Here is a 14,896-nt window from a genome sequence, read left to right as displayed (position 1 = left end):
TGAAGAGATTAAAGGAGGAAGGCAAGAAAGTGAAATAAAGAAATACCCAAGAAACTATTCCTATGGTAAATAATTCTCCCCAACAATTTTTCCCAGGTTCACCTTTTCTAGCCAATGAAGATGGTGTACTTGGAGGTGTGATAGTTCTTCGGTCTTGCAGGTGTTCAGCAGAGCCTGAATCGTCACAGGGAAAGCCAACTTTACTGGGTAAGAAATCCTTATTCATTTTTACTTGAGCTAGGTGCTAACTCAAAGTGAAAGATGAAATAAAAATTGTCTGTGCACGTTTACCATTGTTAAAACTCCCAGACAAAACAAAAAGGAAGTGAAATTGTTCAAGATAATAAAACTCCAGGAAGTGAAATAGTAGTATAACCTTGTTTGTTCTCTAGAACTGTGGAAAAGGGCGTTCTTTCTGACTTGTTATTTCTAAGCAGAATTGTGATTCAGAGGGTTGTGTGGGATCTTTCTAAAACCATGGCAAAGAAATAACTGTTGCTTGTGGCAAGGCAGGGTATGTTACTCATAGAAAAAAATTGCATTTTTAGCTAAGGGTGATGCCTATGACTGTTTACTGCTTCTCAGTGATTTACATGCTGAAAATGCTGTCTAAAAAAGTTCTTTGTTCCTCCTTTTTGCAGGACAAAATGTGAAAAATTGGAGGATAAACTTGAAATTTGGAAGGGAGACTGTTTTATGGTTAGAATTTTTTTTTTTTATGCCCAGGAAAATGTGTTCAGAGAAGTCACAGTTAGTATTTGTATATGCAGACCACAAGAGTACTTGCTGTTTTTATTGAGAGCAGCAGAAAACTGTCCTTTGCCTCCATCAGTAGCTGACTGGTTAAAAAGGTTCTGAGCTTTACTGCCCTTAAGCCCTGTTTATGTCCTAGAAACAAGACCCTCATCTGTCTCGCTGCTTTACAGCGGAACAAGCGTATTGTAGTAAACTGTCTTGTGGTTTGTCTTAGAGGAACGGCTAGGAAGCTGAAAGCTGTACACTACTAGCAGAGGTGGGTGGAAATACAACCCAGAGACAGTAAAGCCCATGTTCCTCTTTGAAGGCCGGGGTTTGGGACTGGGGGCATATGAATTACTTCAGCATGACACTTGTACCAGCTCTTCCTGTGGTACTCCTCAGATGTGGGCATATGTGTCTGGTCATGCTATGTGCTTATGTATTGGGTCACATGAAGCTGTCTAATATATATTTATGTTAAGCTGCCAGAATTAAAGTTGTTTTCTTTCATATAATCCTATGGTTTATTATTGTTTCACCATGTTTCATGAGTCACTGTCAGCAGCATTACAGATTTGAAGTAGATCTCGTATCTCCTTTAAGATCTGATGTGACAAATTTGATCACTTAGCTTGACTTTGTGTATTAAGGCAGTCATAGCATCTCACCTGGTAAGTCTGGAATTGCCTAATTTCTTTCTAATCCATAGGCTATTCTTTAGAAAGACCCCTCATCTTTGTTTTAATTCATTACTACTTCTGTCCCACTAAATCCTAACTCTGTGTCAGCAGTCTGCTTGCTTGCAGCCAGCCTGGAGTAGCAGGCAGACTGTGTGCTAAAGGTGAGCCAGCAGATACATTCTTAATGATGGGTTAACCCACACAAAAACCAGTATTTATTTACTGTTGTCTGTTCAGTGACTTCCAGGATGTTAGGGTCAATTTATTAAGTTGCACAGGATAAGGTGTATGTTATCTTTCAGTTTTGTTCTTGTATTGCACCTTCCTGGTGCAATACCTTTAAATATCATATTCTACATTGTCTGTGTTGGTCCATGAATCAGGTTGTAGCCCCCCTCCAGTCATTCACTCTAATAAGTAGATGCGCAGATGCACTCAACACAGTTAAGAACATTCATGTTTCTCTACCCAACAGCTGAAGTTTATGTATGTTTTATGCTTTTAGTCAACATCTCATCCGTAAGAGTTTCATGGATGTTTATTTTGCTATTACAAAGAACCAGAGATTTAGGAAGTGAATCCTTGCAATTCTGATGGTTGTTCTGGGATTATCCTGATGGACAACAAAGGAATTTTAGAAGGCTTGGATGGGAAAAAGTTTTAAAAATAGCTTTTGTATGTTATATTTTTTTTTTAAGTTATTACTTGAATAGCTTGTCTTTTTGAAGAAGTGGACAATCAAATAGACTTTCACAGTCATCTTACTCTTGTCTTTCAACTATTTGGAAGCCAAGACTGTCTAATCTTGACTCAAGAATCGGGGCACAGCTTGTTAAATTTACAGAGAATGTTGCAAGTTTGATTTTAGTTTTCAGATTTAAAAGTGGAATAATTATGAGATTATTGGTCTAGTTGGAAAGCATTCTACAACTTAAATTCTATCTCTAAAAAAAGAGTTAAGAAAATTAAAATACAGGTTTGATTAAATGAGAACAAACAAGGTCAACTTAATGTTAAATTTCTTATATTTGGAAGTGAAATAATTATTTCTGTTCGTTTAATGTTTGTCATTCATGTAGGAAAACATGTTTCTATTAAGGAAGATTTGGTATTTTTTCCTCAAAAACTAAAAACAAAAATCTCCACATATCATACATCCTAAGTAGACTATTTGTCCATTGATTTTTGGCTTGCTTTCCACTGGAGTAAGATTCATGTAGTACAGCTTATTCTAAAGGTATTTTTTTTAAACTATTGAAACAAATTGCAAGAAAGTGATTTATTAAATGGTTGAAAATACACGAAATGTCCTTGGATAAGTATGTAATTTAGGATTTTCATTGTGATTCCAGTATTTGTAATAGCTAGCAGTAAGTATCTTTCATGCTAGTACATGCTACTTTTGGTGGACAATGTAGAAGGAAAAAATAAAAATAAAAACTTAAAAGAATATGCCTTGAATTATCAAAGACAAAGAAATAATATTTCGAGGGTATTTGGCCTGAACTGTTGCCTAGCTTCTCAAAATTTAAAGATGAGATTAAATTTGTCTCCAAAAATATATGCTTTCACTGACAGTTGAACGTTTAAGTGTAGTGTTAGGGAGCAATTAGCCTCATCAAACGCACTTACATTGCACTAAGTATGTTTCACTCTCTGAAAGCTTTTGACTAACCTTTGGCTAGATCAGTCATGAATCTTTTACGGGGGAGAAAAGTGCATACCTAAATGAAGTTCATTTTTCTTTTATGATATCTACATATCTGTCAGAATCTTCAGGTCTTGCCAGGATTGTCTAAACTTTGATCTTCTACTCCGGGTTAATTGCTATGCAAGGATAAATGGTTACAGAGGATAAGCATACTCAGCATGCTGTGACCTTCATCAACCATATTAAAAGAACATGAGGAATAGCAATGATTAAGAGATGTAAAACCATCTAGTGATGCTTTTTACAGTATGTGAAAGCCTCTCTAAAGAAATATGCAGGAAGAGCTTTTTACATGTAATTCATGTAAGACTTCTCCAGTAATCCAAAGGAAAAATGCATTCTTCGGTGCAGGTTTTTTTAAACTTTTCAGTTATTCTGTGAAACATCCTGAATTCTGATCATCTATTCTTTCTTTTTCCCACTTCCAAATTATGTACTTAATGTCCACAAACAAAAATGACTGTGACATAGAGCAGGAAGAATACAGTGTTGCAATTTATAAAGCTCCACTGGATGGGAGCTAAATATATGAATAATGTGCTCTTTCTCTGAATTTGAAGTTGCAGCTGAGTAGGACTGTGTGTGTATATCTATAAAGATACCTGTGTATTTATCAGAGAATTAAAGATCTAAGCCCAGTAGTGGGCTGTTTACACAATTGATAAATTGGACCACTTTCAAACTTGAGACCACCACCTTATTGGATTAGCATGCATTAACAATACACATTAGCAGTGGTTAGTTTTCGTAATCATTATCACTACAAACACAACAGTTGATCTTTAAAATCTATAACCTAAATTAGTTGTGAGTTTCAGCAAGGTGATACTGTATAGCTAGTGCTAGAAGTCAAGGTGATCATATCTGAGAGTGCTTTGATAGGGAAGCCAAAATCAAATTGGGCTCATTTCTTCTCAGTCTTCCTTTCTTCTCTTACCTTTGGTGCTCCTTACCCTTTCCCAAATGAAAGGGGCTGATTGCATATGCTCTCGATGTAATTCAGCATACTTTTGGGACCAGGTCTTGCTGTAAGTTTGCCAGGCATTTTTCTGTTGTGCAGCGTTGTTCTGATTCCATCAGACACCTCTCCTGCTTTTTCTGCAGGATTGTTTTGCTTTCACCAGATGTCCTTCCTCCCTGCTCTGTATCTTCAATTCTCCTCTTGCAGACTTTTCTACTTCTGCATGTTTTCCTGTATCCTACCTGTGCAACTAAACCACAAACCTCCATTGGTAGTTACATGTTATGTATGTATTTATGCTCAGTTTTGTGAAAAAACGCTTGTTAATGGTTATTCTGTTGACAGTGTTACAATTCTACAGAATCCTTTCATGCCATCTGGGTTTATGCTGTTGTAGTGTGGTTATGTCTGGGTTCAAGGCAAGCAATGCAAATTATATCTGCTTCTGCTTCATGGGTGGAACAGGCCTCGGCTTTATAAGTTGATCCTGTCTTTCAGCTGTAGTTGCAGTTGATGTATTTCGCATCTTGGATGCTCCATATCATTAAAGTAACATTCTCATTCTGGGTATTAGTTCTGCTGTGTGTGATTACAAATAGTGCAGGAATATCTTGTTTGCTTGACAGCTGTTTCTTCTGAGATTAAATTATTCTGGTAAGTAGTTTTTGTTCTTTAAGTTTGGTTTTGTCCTTTCCCAAACTATATCTTAAGCTATATTTGTTTCTCAAGATTCCAGTGTTAAATTACATCTTACATTTTAAACCAATGCATTTTTTTGTGACTTCTTGCATTTTCCTTTATAGTGGAATTTCTGTGGAGCCATACAACAGAGAGCATGTGTGTAGGATATATGTCTGCACAGGACGGCAAAGCGAAGGTAAGCCACGAGCAGTAGGTTGTAATACAGTAGAATGAGTGCAAAATCTAAGGAGAATACAAAATAACTATAATGAAATATATATTAAAAAATTTGTCTTTAAGAGAGCAGAAAAAGTAATGGGTGCATGAGTAGTTAAATGGATCTATTGATTTATTAATTTATTTTAAATTGCAGCAGTTAACATACCTATATGCAACAGTTAATAAACCTACACTAATATATGTATTACGTCAGGAGAAGGTGCCAACTGCACATGTCCATTCCCTCTGCTGACAGTAATAGTATTTCAATAACTTTATCCAGTTTGATTCAGTTATACTGGCTATTTAGGCTGGCACAGTATTTTTCTGTGAGCATGCCTTCCTTAAGGTAAAGCAATTGTACCGTCAAGGAAGAAGAGAGAGGACATAAAAAACCCTTTTGAGCTAGTTCTGAGAATAGTCTCTGTAATAAATGGTTTGGATATTAACATCCATGTTTTCAGTTTCTTGGGGCCTAATCATAATTCTTTTTTTTTTTTTTTTTTTTTTTAAGGAGAGAAATAATATGTTAAAATTGAATTTAGCAATGGAAACTGGGAAAGTCCTTAACATTGGGATCACAGAGTAGGGATTAACCAAGAGGATTTTTAGGAATATAGCGTTGAAGGGAGAAAAAGACAGTTATTGTGATGTAGGATCTAGAGCATTTAAGAGAGGTGTTTGGACAGGGAGGATGAACATGGGAGAATCTCCACACAGAATCATAATTTCTGTAGACATTTGTATGTGTACAGCCATAAATACTCAAGACTGAGAGTAAACAATTGGAACTAGTTAAAGGAAGTGACAAAAGTGGAGGAAAGAGAATAAGGCGGCGGCTTCCTGATATGGTTAAAATAATGGGGGAGGTGTGGGTGTTTACTGGAGTACTTGCATGTATTAGAGGAGAAGATGGCAGCCAACAGGTTTGTACCAGCAGATAAGAACAAGAAAGACACCCAGCATTTTGATGGAAGGATGAATATTAAAGCCTGGAAAAGGAAAGAACTTGAGGGCCTGGATTTGTTGGCACTCCTCAGAAATGGCTGCTTGTGTATCTGCTGAAGAAGAAGGTTCAGTCATTGGTAATGGGGGGGGGGGGGGGGGGGAAAGGACAACAAAAGCAAAATGTTCCTCCCCCTCTCCCCCTCTCCCCCTCTCCCCCTCTCCCCCTCTCCCCCTCTCCCCCTCTCCCCCTCTCCCCCTCTCCCCCTCTCCCCCTCTCCCCCTCTCCCCCTCTCCCCCTCTCCCCTCTCCCCCTCTCCCCCTCTCCCCCTCTCCCCTCTCCCCCTCTCCCCCTCTCCCCCTCTCCCCCTCTCCCCCTCTCCCCCTCTCCCCCTCTCCCCCTCTCCCCCTCTCCCCTCTCCCCCTCTCCCCCTCTCCCCCTCTCCCCTCCCTCTCCCCCTCTCCCCCTCTCCCCCTCTCCCCCTCTCCCCCTCTCCCCCTCTCCCCCTCTCCCCCTCTCCCCCTCTCCCCCTCTCCCCCTCTCCCCCTCCTGTATTTCATTTGAGAGATAAATACAAAGGAGGATGTGAGCAAGATAATAAAAGGATGTACAAAAGAAGGAAATTAACATCAGATATTTTAAACAAGAATAGTGAAACATGCTGGTTGAAGCACTGGGAATGGATGAGTTCATCCATAAAGAGTAAAATGTATAGAAAAAAAAGACAAGAATGCCCCAGAAGGAGGAGGAAGATAAAAAGCAGCTGGTGAAGGAACCTCTGGTAGAGGTGTTAGTGAAGTACTTGCTTTCATGACTTGTGTAGAGTTCTTTCCAGTTAATTATCCATTGAATACAGTGTGGTTTTACTTGTTTTCTTATATTTATTTCTGATTTATTAGAAGAGAATCCAAACTTGGGTTAAAAGCTCAGACCGAACTGAGTGAAACTAAAGCAAGCTCAGCTGCAGATGTTCTAGTATTCACTAGTTAGTTTAAAAATCATTATCTTGTATTCATGGTGAAAGGAGAATTATTAGAATGAACAATGTTAAATTATTCCTGTGTGCACACCTGCCTCTGGCTTACACTGCAACGCTCAAAATATTATTGTTTCTTCCTGGTAGTGTCTGTCTAATTAATAAATAAATGCTAAATATGAAATCTGTCTGCTAATGAGTACTAGCATGACAGTGTCATGCCCAGAGATGTTTTCCTACTTGCAGTTGCAACATTTGACATCTGGTGTGCATTGTTTTCATACTGCTGGTAAATTCTCCAGCTGGTAATCTTGATTGCGCTGACAGACACAGCTGCTCTTCTTGGTTCACTTCTAAATTATGTTTTTGACCTTCATTGAAGAGTTAATCCCCCTCCCTTTCTTCTTCCTTTGAGTCTGTGGCCACAAATGCTTTCCAGAGAAAAACCACAAATGCTTTTGCTGCTGCCTTCTATTGATCAAAAAAAGTCTTCGGTCATAAAAGCTGGAATTTTGTTCTGCTACAACTAGGACTAAGTTATAGATGGAAAACTGGGCTTGAAATAGAACACAATGTATTGCAAGTAAAAAAAAATAAAAAATCCCTTCAATAGAGTAACTGCTTTGGTACAGTTAATTTTGAGTGCTTGCCATGAAAGAATAATGGTATAAGAATTCATAAAAGTATAAAATATCACTTGTTTATGAGTACCATAGCAAAATGATCAGGCAGTGGCTTGTAAGGAAACATCTTGCTTTCCTGTTTTTCTAGGGTGGTAAAGAGCTTCAGTTTTTATTCCTTTCATCAGTCTAGGACTCAAGTTTTATTCTTAAACTGAGGGGTTGTCACAGTGGCTGATTTTGGACTGGTTCAATTTAATGAACATGAAAACATGTTTTTATAGCAAGTCTTTTATAAAGTGAGAAGGTTTTGAAGTGTACTGTTATGAATTAGACTAATACTAGAATCATAAATATATAAAGAGGTACATAATAAGGAAAAAAAAGGATCCTGCTTTATACTCTTAGTATGATTCTTTGTGCATTGGAGGTTAATACATTTCATAATAGGACCTGGCAAATGATGGTTCTGAATCCCAGATGAAGATTGTGGAGGTGTAGAAGACCTTTCTTACAAGGCAAACACTTAGAGACTTATAAGCTAGATACCAGCTTACCTGCAGACACTGGTATGCCTGAGAGGTGGAAACATACTCAACCAACTAATGATCGGCAGCTCCTTAAAAGAGCAGTGGGACAGGACAGTGGCATCGGAGGCTTGAAGTGTTTTGTACATCCTGACCTGCCAGAGCTTCTGCCTATTTAGCACAGTGAGCTCTCCAAGTACTGATCTGCAAGTATCCTTGCAGCAGGGGTTTATTTCCTCCCGATTTAGAGAAGACTGAGTTCTGCAGCTGGCTACTCGCCTCCAGAGTGGACTGCCTAAATGCTAACTCACCAGCATAAAATGGCTGAGCCTGCAAGAGCTGTGGAACAGTTTTGCACTGTGACTAATGACTGTTTGATTTAAAGCATACTTTCTGGAAAGGTGTCCAGTCTTTTTTTGAAAAACCAGTTGCCTGGATAAGTCACGGTTTCCTGTTGAACATTCATTTAAAATGTTTGGTTGAGCGTTGCTTTAAAAATACTGTGAAGCCTTGCCAGATGGCCTAAGTTCACACCTTATTGCTGACAGTCGTCTTTGGTTGATTGTCCGATTACTTGCCTTTAGCTCTGTCCTAAAGCTGGAAGTATTCCAGCTCCTCCACCACTGATAGCACTGGCAATGTCATCTTCGCTACCTGAACAGTAGATATCTCACTGACTTCCCTCTGGTTCTTACCTGGAACCCTTACCTCACTGCTGCAAGCAGCTCATCAGGGCATGTCCTTGCCGGTTCAGCTGTACTCTTCTTTGTTTCTTGCCGTCCCTCTTGACACGAGCAGTTTCATAATCACTCGGGGCCGGTGTTCTACATAGATTGGCTGCGAAGAGAAATGAACTTTTCATCGGAACATCTTTGACTCTTTTACATGCTTCTTGGAACTAACCTACACCACCTATTGCTACAACTTTCCCAGGCTGTGCCTGGGAGCCTCAGCTATGATGAGCTTAATGAACAGTTATACTCTGTTTTAGAAGTTGCCAGTCCCAGGCTTCCCCCTTACTGAAGCAATAGCATGACAGATTGTTTCAACGTTAGGGCTGTGCTTTGGGAAGGATGAATGGACTTCCTGAGATCTCCTGAAGCAAATTCCTGCATTGCCTATCTATTTGATGGTAGAATTGCCACATAAGCTGACATTCAGCTGTTTCTAGCCATTAGTGAGGCTGTTGGAATATTCTAGGTTGCTGTGGAAGTTTCTAGCTGCAGCCGTGAGAACAGATAAAAAATACTTATCTGTGGACTGCCTCTGCACTTTACCCAGCTCCTTGTGTAGCCATAACTGCTGCAGCAGAAAAGGTTAAGACTTCTAAACTGAAGGACAGGGAGATTAAATAACTTCATGAACTAGGAGATGTGGTTTTTTTCTTTTTGGTTATTGTGATGTTGACTCATGAATTACTTGATACGAATTCAAGATCTTTGGTAAACAATTAGTTCTTTTAGATTTCCTGCCCAAACTGTCTTCTCTTTCTGAGTCTTCAGGATAACCTTCCAGATGTTTGGGGTTTTTTATGGATCCATAATAGATCCAACAGTTGATCATAGCATCAGCTAAGAAGGTTGTCCTGTGTCCTGGTTTCAGCTGGCATAGTGTTAATTATCTCATAGAGGCTACTACGGTGCTGTGTTTTGGCTTTGATGTGAGACTTTTCAGTTTCTCAGTTCTTGTGAGTGAAAAGGCTGGAGGGGCACAAGGAATTGGGAGGGGGCACAGCCAGGGCAGGTGACCTGAACTAGCCACAGCAGTATTCCATACCATGGGACGTCAGGCCTGGTGTATATACCTGGGGGTTGGCTGTGGCGGGTGGATCGTTGCTTGGGACTGGCTGGGATTGGCCGGTGGGTGGTGAGCAGTTGCATTGTGCACCACATGTGTCTTTCTTCCTTTCCCTCTGGATTTTACTCTTTCCCTTCACCTTTTCATTATAACTGTTATCATCATCATTGTTATTATTGTTCTTTCATTTTTATTCTGTTTCAATTATTAAATTGTTTTTATCTCAGCCCTTGAGTTTTACATTCCTTTCCAACTCTCCTCCCCATCCCTCTGGGTGACGGTGGAGTAAGCAAGCAGCTGCGTGGTACTTAATTACCAGCCAGGGTTAAACCACAACATCTTGTTACCAGAGCTCTGACCTCTTTAAAGATACTCTGGCAGCTTCCAATTAATCAGTTCCTATTTTCCTGAACTGATTTGGTTACCTTCTGAGAGCTTAAACAATTTTATTGTTACTGCTGGGAAAATAGGTCTATTCTGATGGCTATAGGGTTGCTCCTTGGAGCTCTGTCCCTATTGCAATTGCTGATGTCCAGTATTTGAGGTCTTAATGGTTGGTGTAGCATTTGGCAGAGCAGTTTTAAGTGTCACTTTGCAGGAAGGGCTTTGAGACCTTCTGCCATGTAATTTGGGAGGGGGAGAAAGAACTCCTTGAACTCACCCATAATATGACTTTAGATGTAAAAAAAAGCAGAACGGGAAGGAAGGTAAGTTAGTTGCGTAGGCTGCAAGTTAATTGAGTCCTCTCTTAGTTACATAGTCTTCGTATCTTCTTGTTCCTTGTCTGCTTGCCTGGTGGAGGATGCTGCAGAGGAAAAGGAGTTATTTAGTCTCAAATGACAGGCAGCCTGTGCCTGCAATGTGAATTCACATACTGACTGCATCTCTTGAAGGTTCTGTTATGGGTAGGCAGCTTTCTTTGATTTAATGTTATGTATCTGTGCATAATCAAGCAGGAGCCCTTTTATCTCAGGCAGGGTCTGCAGAGTATTTGCTCACTTAAGGCCTACAGTGTTGTGTGTGCAGAAGGTGTAAGTAAGGAGCAGGATGCACCACAGAATTTTTTTTTCTTGGATCTCCCAAGTATCTTATATTATCTTAGTAACTGAGAGTAGTTTGTGGTGGGTAACGTTATTGCTTGAAACTAGGTACTTCCTCACTGTGTTTTCAGTAGTGCTTGAAGTCAGAGTGTTTTCTTTCCAGTGAAAAATCTAGTCTTAATACCAACAATGTGCAGTTTTGGTCCTGTGTTACGTGTAGGTATTTGAAATAATCTGTCGGCTCGCTATGTTTCTTCGTATGTGTAAACTTGCTGTATGATCTGTGTGCTGTATGATCTGTGTATAAGTGTTGCTAACTTCTGCAAATTTTGTAAATGTTGCAATACTTTTGAGATATCCTTGTAGTTCAGCTTCATAGGTTTTGCTTTTTGTAACAGCTTAATTGACTTAGACAACAGATTTCTAAAAATCTAATTGTAGTATTGAATGTACTCCAATTCAGTTGCCAGTTTAAATCTGTCTTTGACAGATACCCAGTTCATATAACATGAATAACTAAGCTTTATGTTATGGCAGGCTTTAATATTGCAAAGTTGCATATGCCATTCTTTCCATTTTCTAATGAAGCAAATTCAAGTTGCTTTGCGAGATGTGGGGTAACAGTAGCGGAGTGTTCCATATTGCTGTGTTTGAAAACATTTGTCAGCAACAACTGCTGTCTACACCAAATGTTGTGGTTGCAATATGCAAACAGAAACTTTATCTTTGACAGCTAATTTCATTTTCCAGTATGAAGAAACATAGTGGACAGGGAGACCATTTCCAGTTCATTTTTCCTGTTGAGATGTTAAGTGTTGTAATCAGATTTATTTGCCTTTGCTAACATTGTAAAATGTAGCAAAATCACTTTGCTCTGTTTGAAGTGATACATACGATAAATGCTGGTTGTAGTGATTGTTGTTGGTTTTCTGGTGGTGGGCTTCTGTATTTTGCTTTGTGAGTAAAAGGTCTGTGAAAGCCTTTTGTCAGGGGAAGGGCAGGTATCCACTGCTCATTGGGTGAAAAAACACATCTTGGAAGAATCCTAACTCTAATTTGAAAATTAGTGGAAAAAATTGCAGAGTTTGTTTAGTTAACAGGAATACTAAGTCAGATAATTCAGTCATTTATTTCATACTACAGAGACAGTCTTTTAACTTCATGAGACAGGAAAAGTGTATGTCACACTTTTTGGTTTTTTGGGTTTTTTTTCTTTAATCTGCATTCTCGTCTGGAGACTGGGGAATCGTTCAGAAATTTTTACTTGAAAAGAACGCTGTGCATACAGTAGAGCATCCAGTTCTCTCATAAAAATAAGGTATTTATATTTGTTGGAAATAACCTTCAGTGCTAAGATACTAGTTAAAATATTTGGCTCATAGACTTCATGGGAAGTAGGGCCTCTGAGATGGGAAGGTAAGTTGAGTTTTTTGGGTTGAGTACCTTACGTAAAGCCATTAGTTCTGGAAAACTCTTCATAGTTGGCCGACATAGTTTAGAACAGAGCAGAGAAGATGGGATTCTATATCCAGATATGCAAATATAAATGCAATAACCTGACTTAGCACCTGCTATTCAGAATGTTAACAATCACATTTTAAGATATATGGCAATATTTTAGAATACCTCTATGAAAACCTAGGACACTGAACTGAATAACTGATCGTTCATATGTGGCTTTAGACTGTCTAAATGCATGAATGAATCATTTAGAGAAATTAAAATCCTTTAGTTTTCAACTGTCTTGACTTGATATTTTTTCCTCTAATGCTTTGTGTGAATGTTTTTAGGTACAATAATAGTGTATAGTAATATACTTAACCCACAGAGTAAGTTTGAGCTTGGAAAACCATTGGATTCCTAAGCAACCTATACATAGAATCAGTATTTTCAGTATCTGAGATCCAGAGGCCCATCATCAGTATGTCTGGCTTTCTGTCTTTTGCTAACAAAGACTATCATTCTGGAGCCCCCCCCCCCCCCCCCCCCTTTTTTTTTTAAAGACTTCATCAAATAAGTTACACGTGGGATATTCTGATAGCAGCACTTGCCAGTATTTTGTGGGGCACCTTCTCCTGTCATACGGCAGGTTTACATTTAAACCATGTTGGAGGAGAGCCTTCCAGGAGACAGAGCGGCAGAAGATGGCTGTTGCTGCCAAAATGGGCTATTACTGTCTACAAAATAAATTGGGAATGCATGGACAGATGCTTCTCATGGTGGAAGCATGTATCCAGCTAGAAGGCTCTGAATTTCTAAAGACTGTATCAGTTTGGTGGTACTTTTCTTTAAGGAGTAAATTGTAGAAAGCATTTTCATTGATGATGTGATGGTCTTTCATTTTATTTCATCTCAATAGTGTAATGAATGGAAAAAGTTTCTTTTATAAATTATTCTGTCCAAAGTACATCCTGAGCATGTAGTAAGAAAGCTAAACACATGAAGTACTCCCCAGATTTGCTTAAGAACTGAATGTGCTGCCATCTGGTAGTTGTACTGTGTCCTCTTGGCAGCAGTTGATTGACTTCAGTTTTCTCATGCAGCACTGGCTGTCTTTTGGCTTAAACTTTATTTTACATTGTATTTATGCTTTTAATGAAAAGAAAATGAAGCTGTTGTGACAAGCTAATACTTTTATGTGAGTAAAGGGAAGACTTTTGGTCTTTAAAGAAAAAATATTTTTATATTAGTTGGTCTCAGGGTTGTTTCAGAATATTGTCTATGAGACATGAAGTAAGTCTTGGCACAACTTGTGTTATTTGTATTTTGTATTTTTTAAAAGTATACTAAAAATATGTAACTTGAAAAGTAGATCAAATTTTCATGATGAAAAGATTAAACCGTATGTTGTTGATGTAGCAGTTAACACTTATTCCAGGGCAGAAAGACCTATTAATGTTGGACTTGAAGGGTAGTGGGAAACTTTCCAGTGTGTATCAAAAGGCACTGAGAGATAGTAATGTTCCGTGACCTGTCTACAGCGCTGGGGTTGAGGGACTTGGTTGCTCCATGGTTTTGGTTTGATTAGGATGGAAAGAGGGAAGCATTGTCTGTTTGGATGGCAAGTACATGGAGCAAGAATCATTGTCTGAAGGTTGGTTAGATTGTGCTTTATGGAGGGGTGAGAAGCAAAATCAAGTATTCAGTCTAGCATTTACTTCTTTTCCTTTTAAGCTGTGGACATAAGGTTCCTCCTTTAAGCTGCAGGCAAAGATCTGTTGTGACTAACTGATTTCCTAACTGTCGGGACCTCTTCTCCTACCAGGTCCTCACCAACCTCACTTTTCTCTGGGGAAGCAAATTGAATCAGAGTATTCTCAGGGACAGTAAAATTTCTGTTTGTAGAGCTGAAGATATAGATAACCCTGTCGGTCTTAATCTACCTTTCCTTGGCATATGGTTTCCTCAAAGAGAGGCTTCCATAAAGCTGAGTGGAGGATTAATTCAGGAAGACAGTTTTTTTTTCCTGTTTTTGTGCTCCCAGGCATGATTTCCCCCAGGTGTGGGTTCATTCAACTTGTAACTAATTCAATTAAAAGCTTTCCAGTGATGCTTTTTTTTGTTTGCCTTTTATTTTTATGTTTTTAAAATCTAAACATAATCCTCTGTACAATCTGGACTTAATGTAAAATATGATGTTGGGATATAAAAATGTAACAAACTGTACAAATAAGTTCTGTGGTTGCATTTAAAAATACTAAATGTTCTTTGATCTTTCTATTTACTGGAGTTTGTTCATATAGCTAAGAACAAGGGAGATATAATTGTAAGAATTCATTTGGGAGTTTGTCTGAAGTTGTCTTGACATGGCAATGGTATCCTTTCATATTACTTATTATTAGGTACATATTTTAAACACTTATCATCCTGAGATCTGTCTTGCTTTTGTTCTACATAAGGCAGCCATTGGTGAAAGTAATAAGAAGTAGTTGGTGTAAACAGCATATGAATTTGCTCCGTCTTATAAATTATGCAAATAAACAGGATGCAAGTAAAGACT

At 38.7% G+C, this 14,896-nt stretch overlaps 1 protein-coding gene across 2 annotated transcripts in view; it reads left to right on the top strand.

Annotated features, from left to right (window-relative positions):
- TASP1 (taspase 1) overlaps window positions 1–14,896 on the top strand; it is an 87,945-nt gene that overhangs the window by 68,798 nt on the left and 4,251 nt on the right. For both annotated transcript variants that reach the window (XM_037405617.1, XM_037405616.1), the window contains exons 12-13: window positions 97–207; window positions 4,894–4,967. In XM_037405617.1, coding sequence (XP_037261514.1) covers window positions 97–207; window positions 4,894–4,967 — 185 coding nt within the window. The remainder of the gene's footprint in view (window positions 1–96; window positions 208–4,893; window positions 4,968–14,896) is intronic.

Source organism: Falco rusticolus, chromosome 12, assembly GCF_015220075.1.
Source record: "Falco rusticolus isolate bFalRus1 chromosome 12, bFalRus1.pri, whole genome shotgun sequence".
NCBI lineage: Eukaryota > Metazoa > Chordata > Aves > Falconiformes > Falconidae > Falco > Falco rusticolus.
This window is presented reverse-complemented; position numbering and strand designations above follow the sequence as displayed.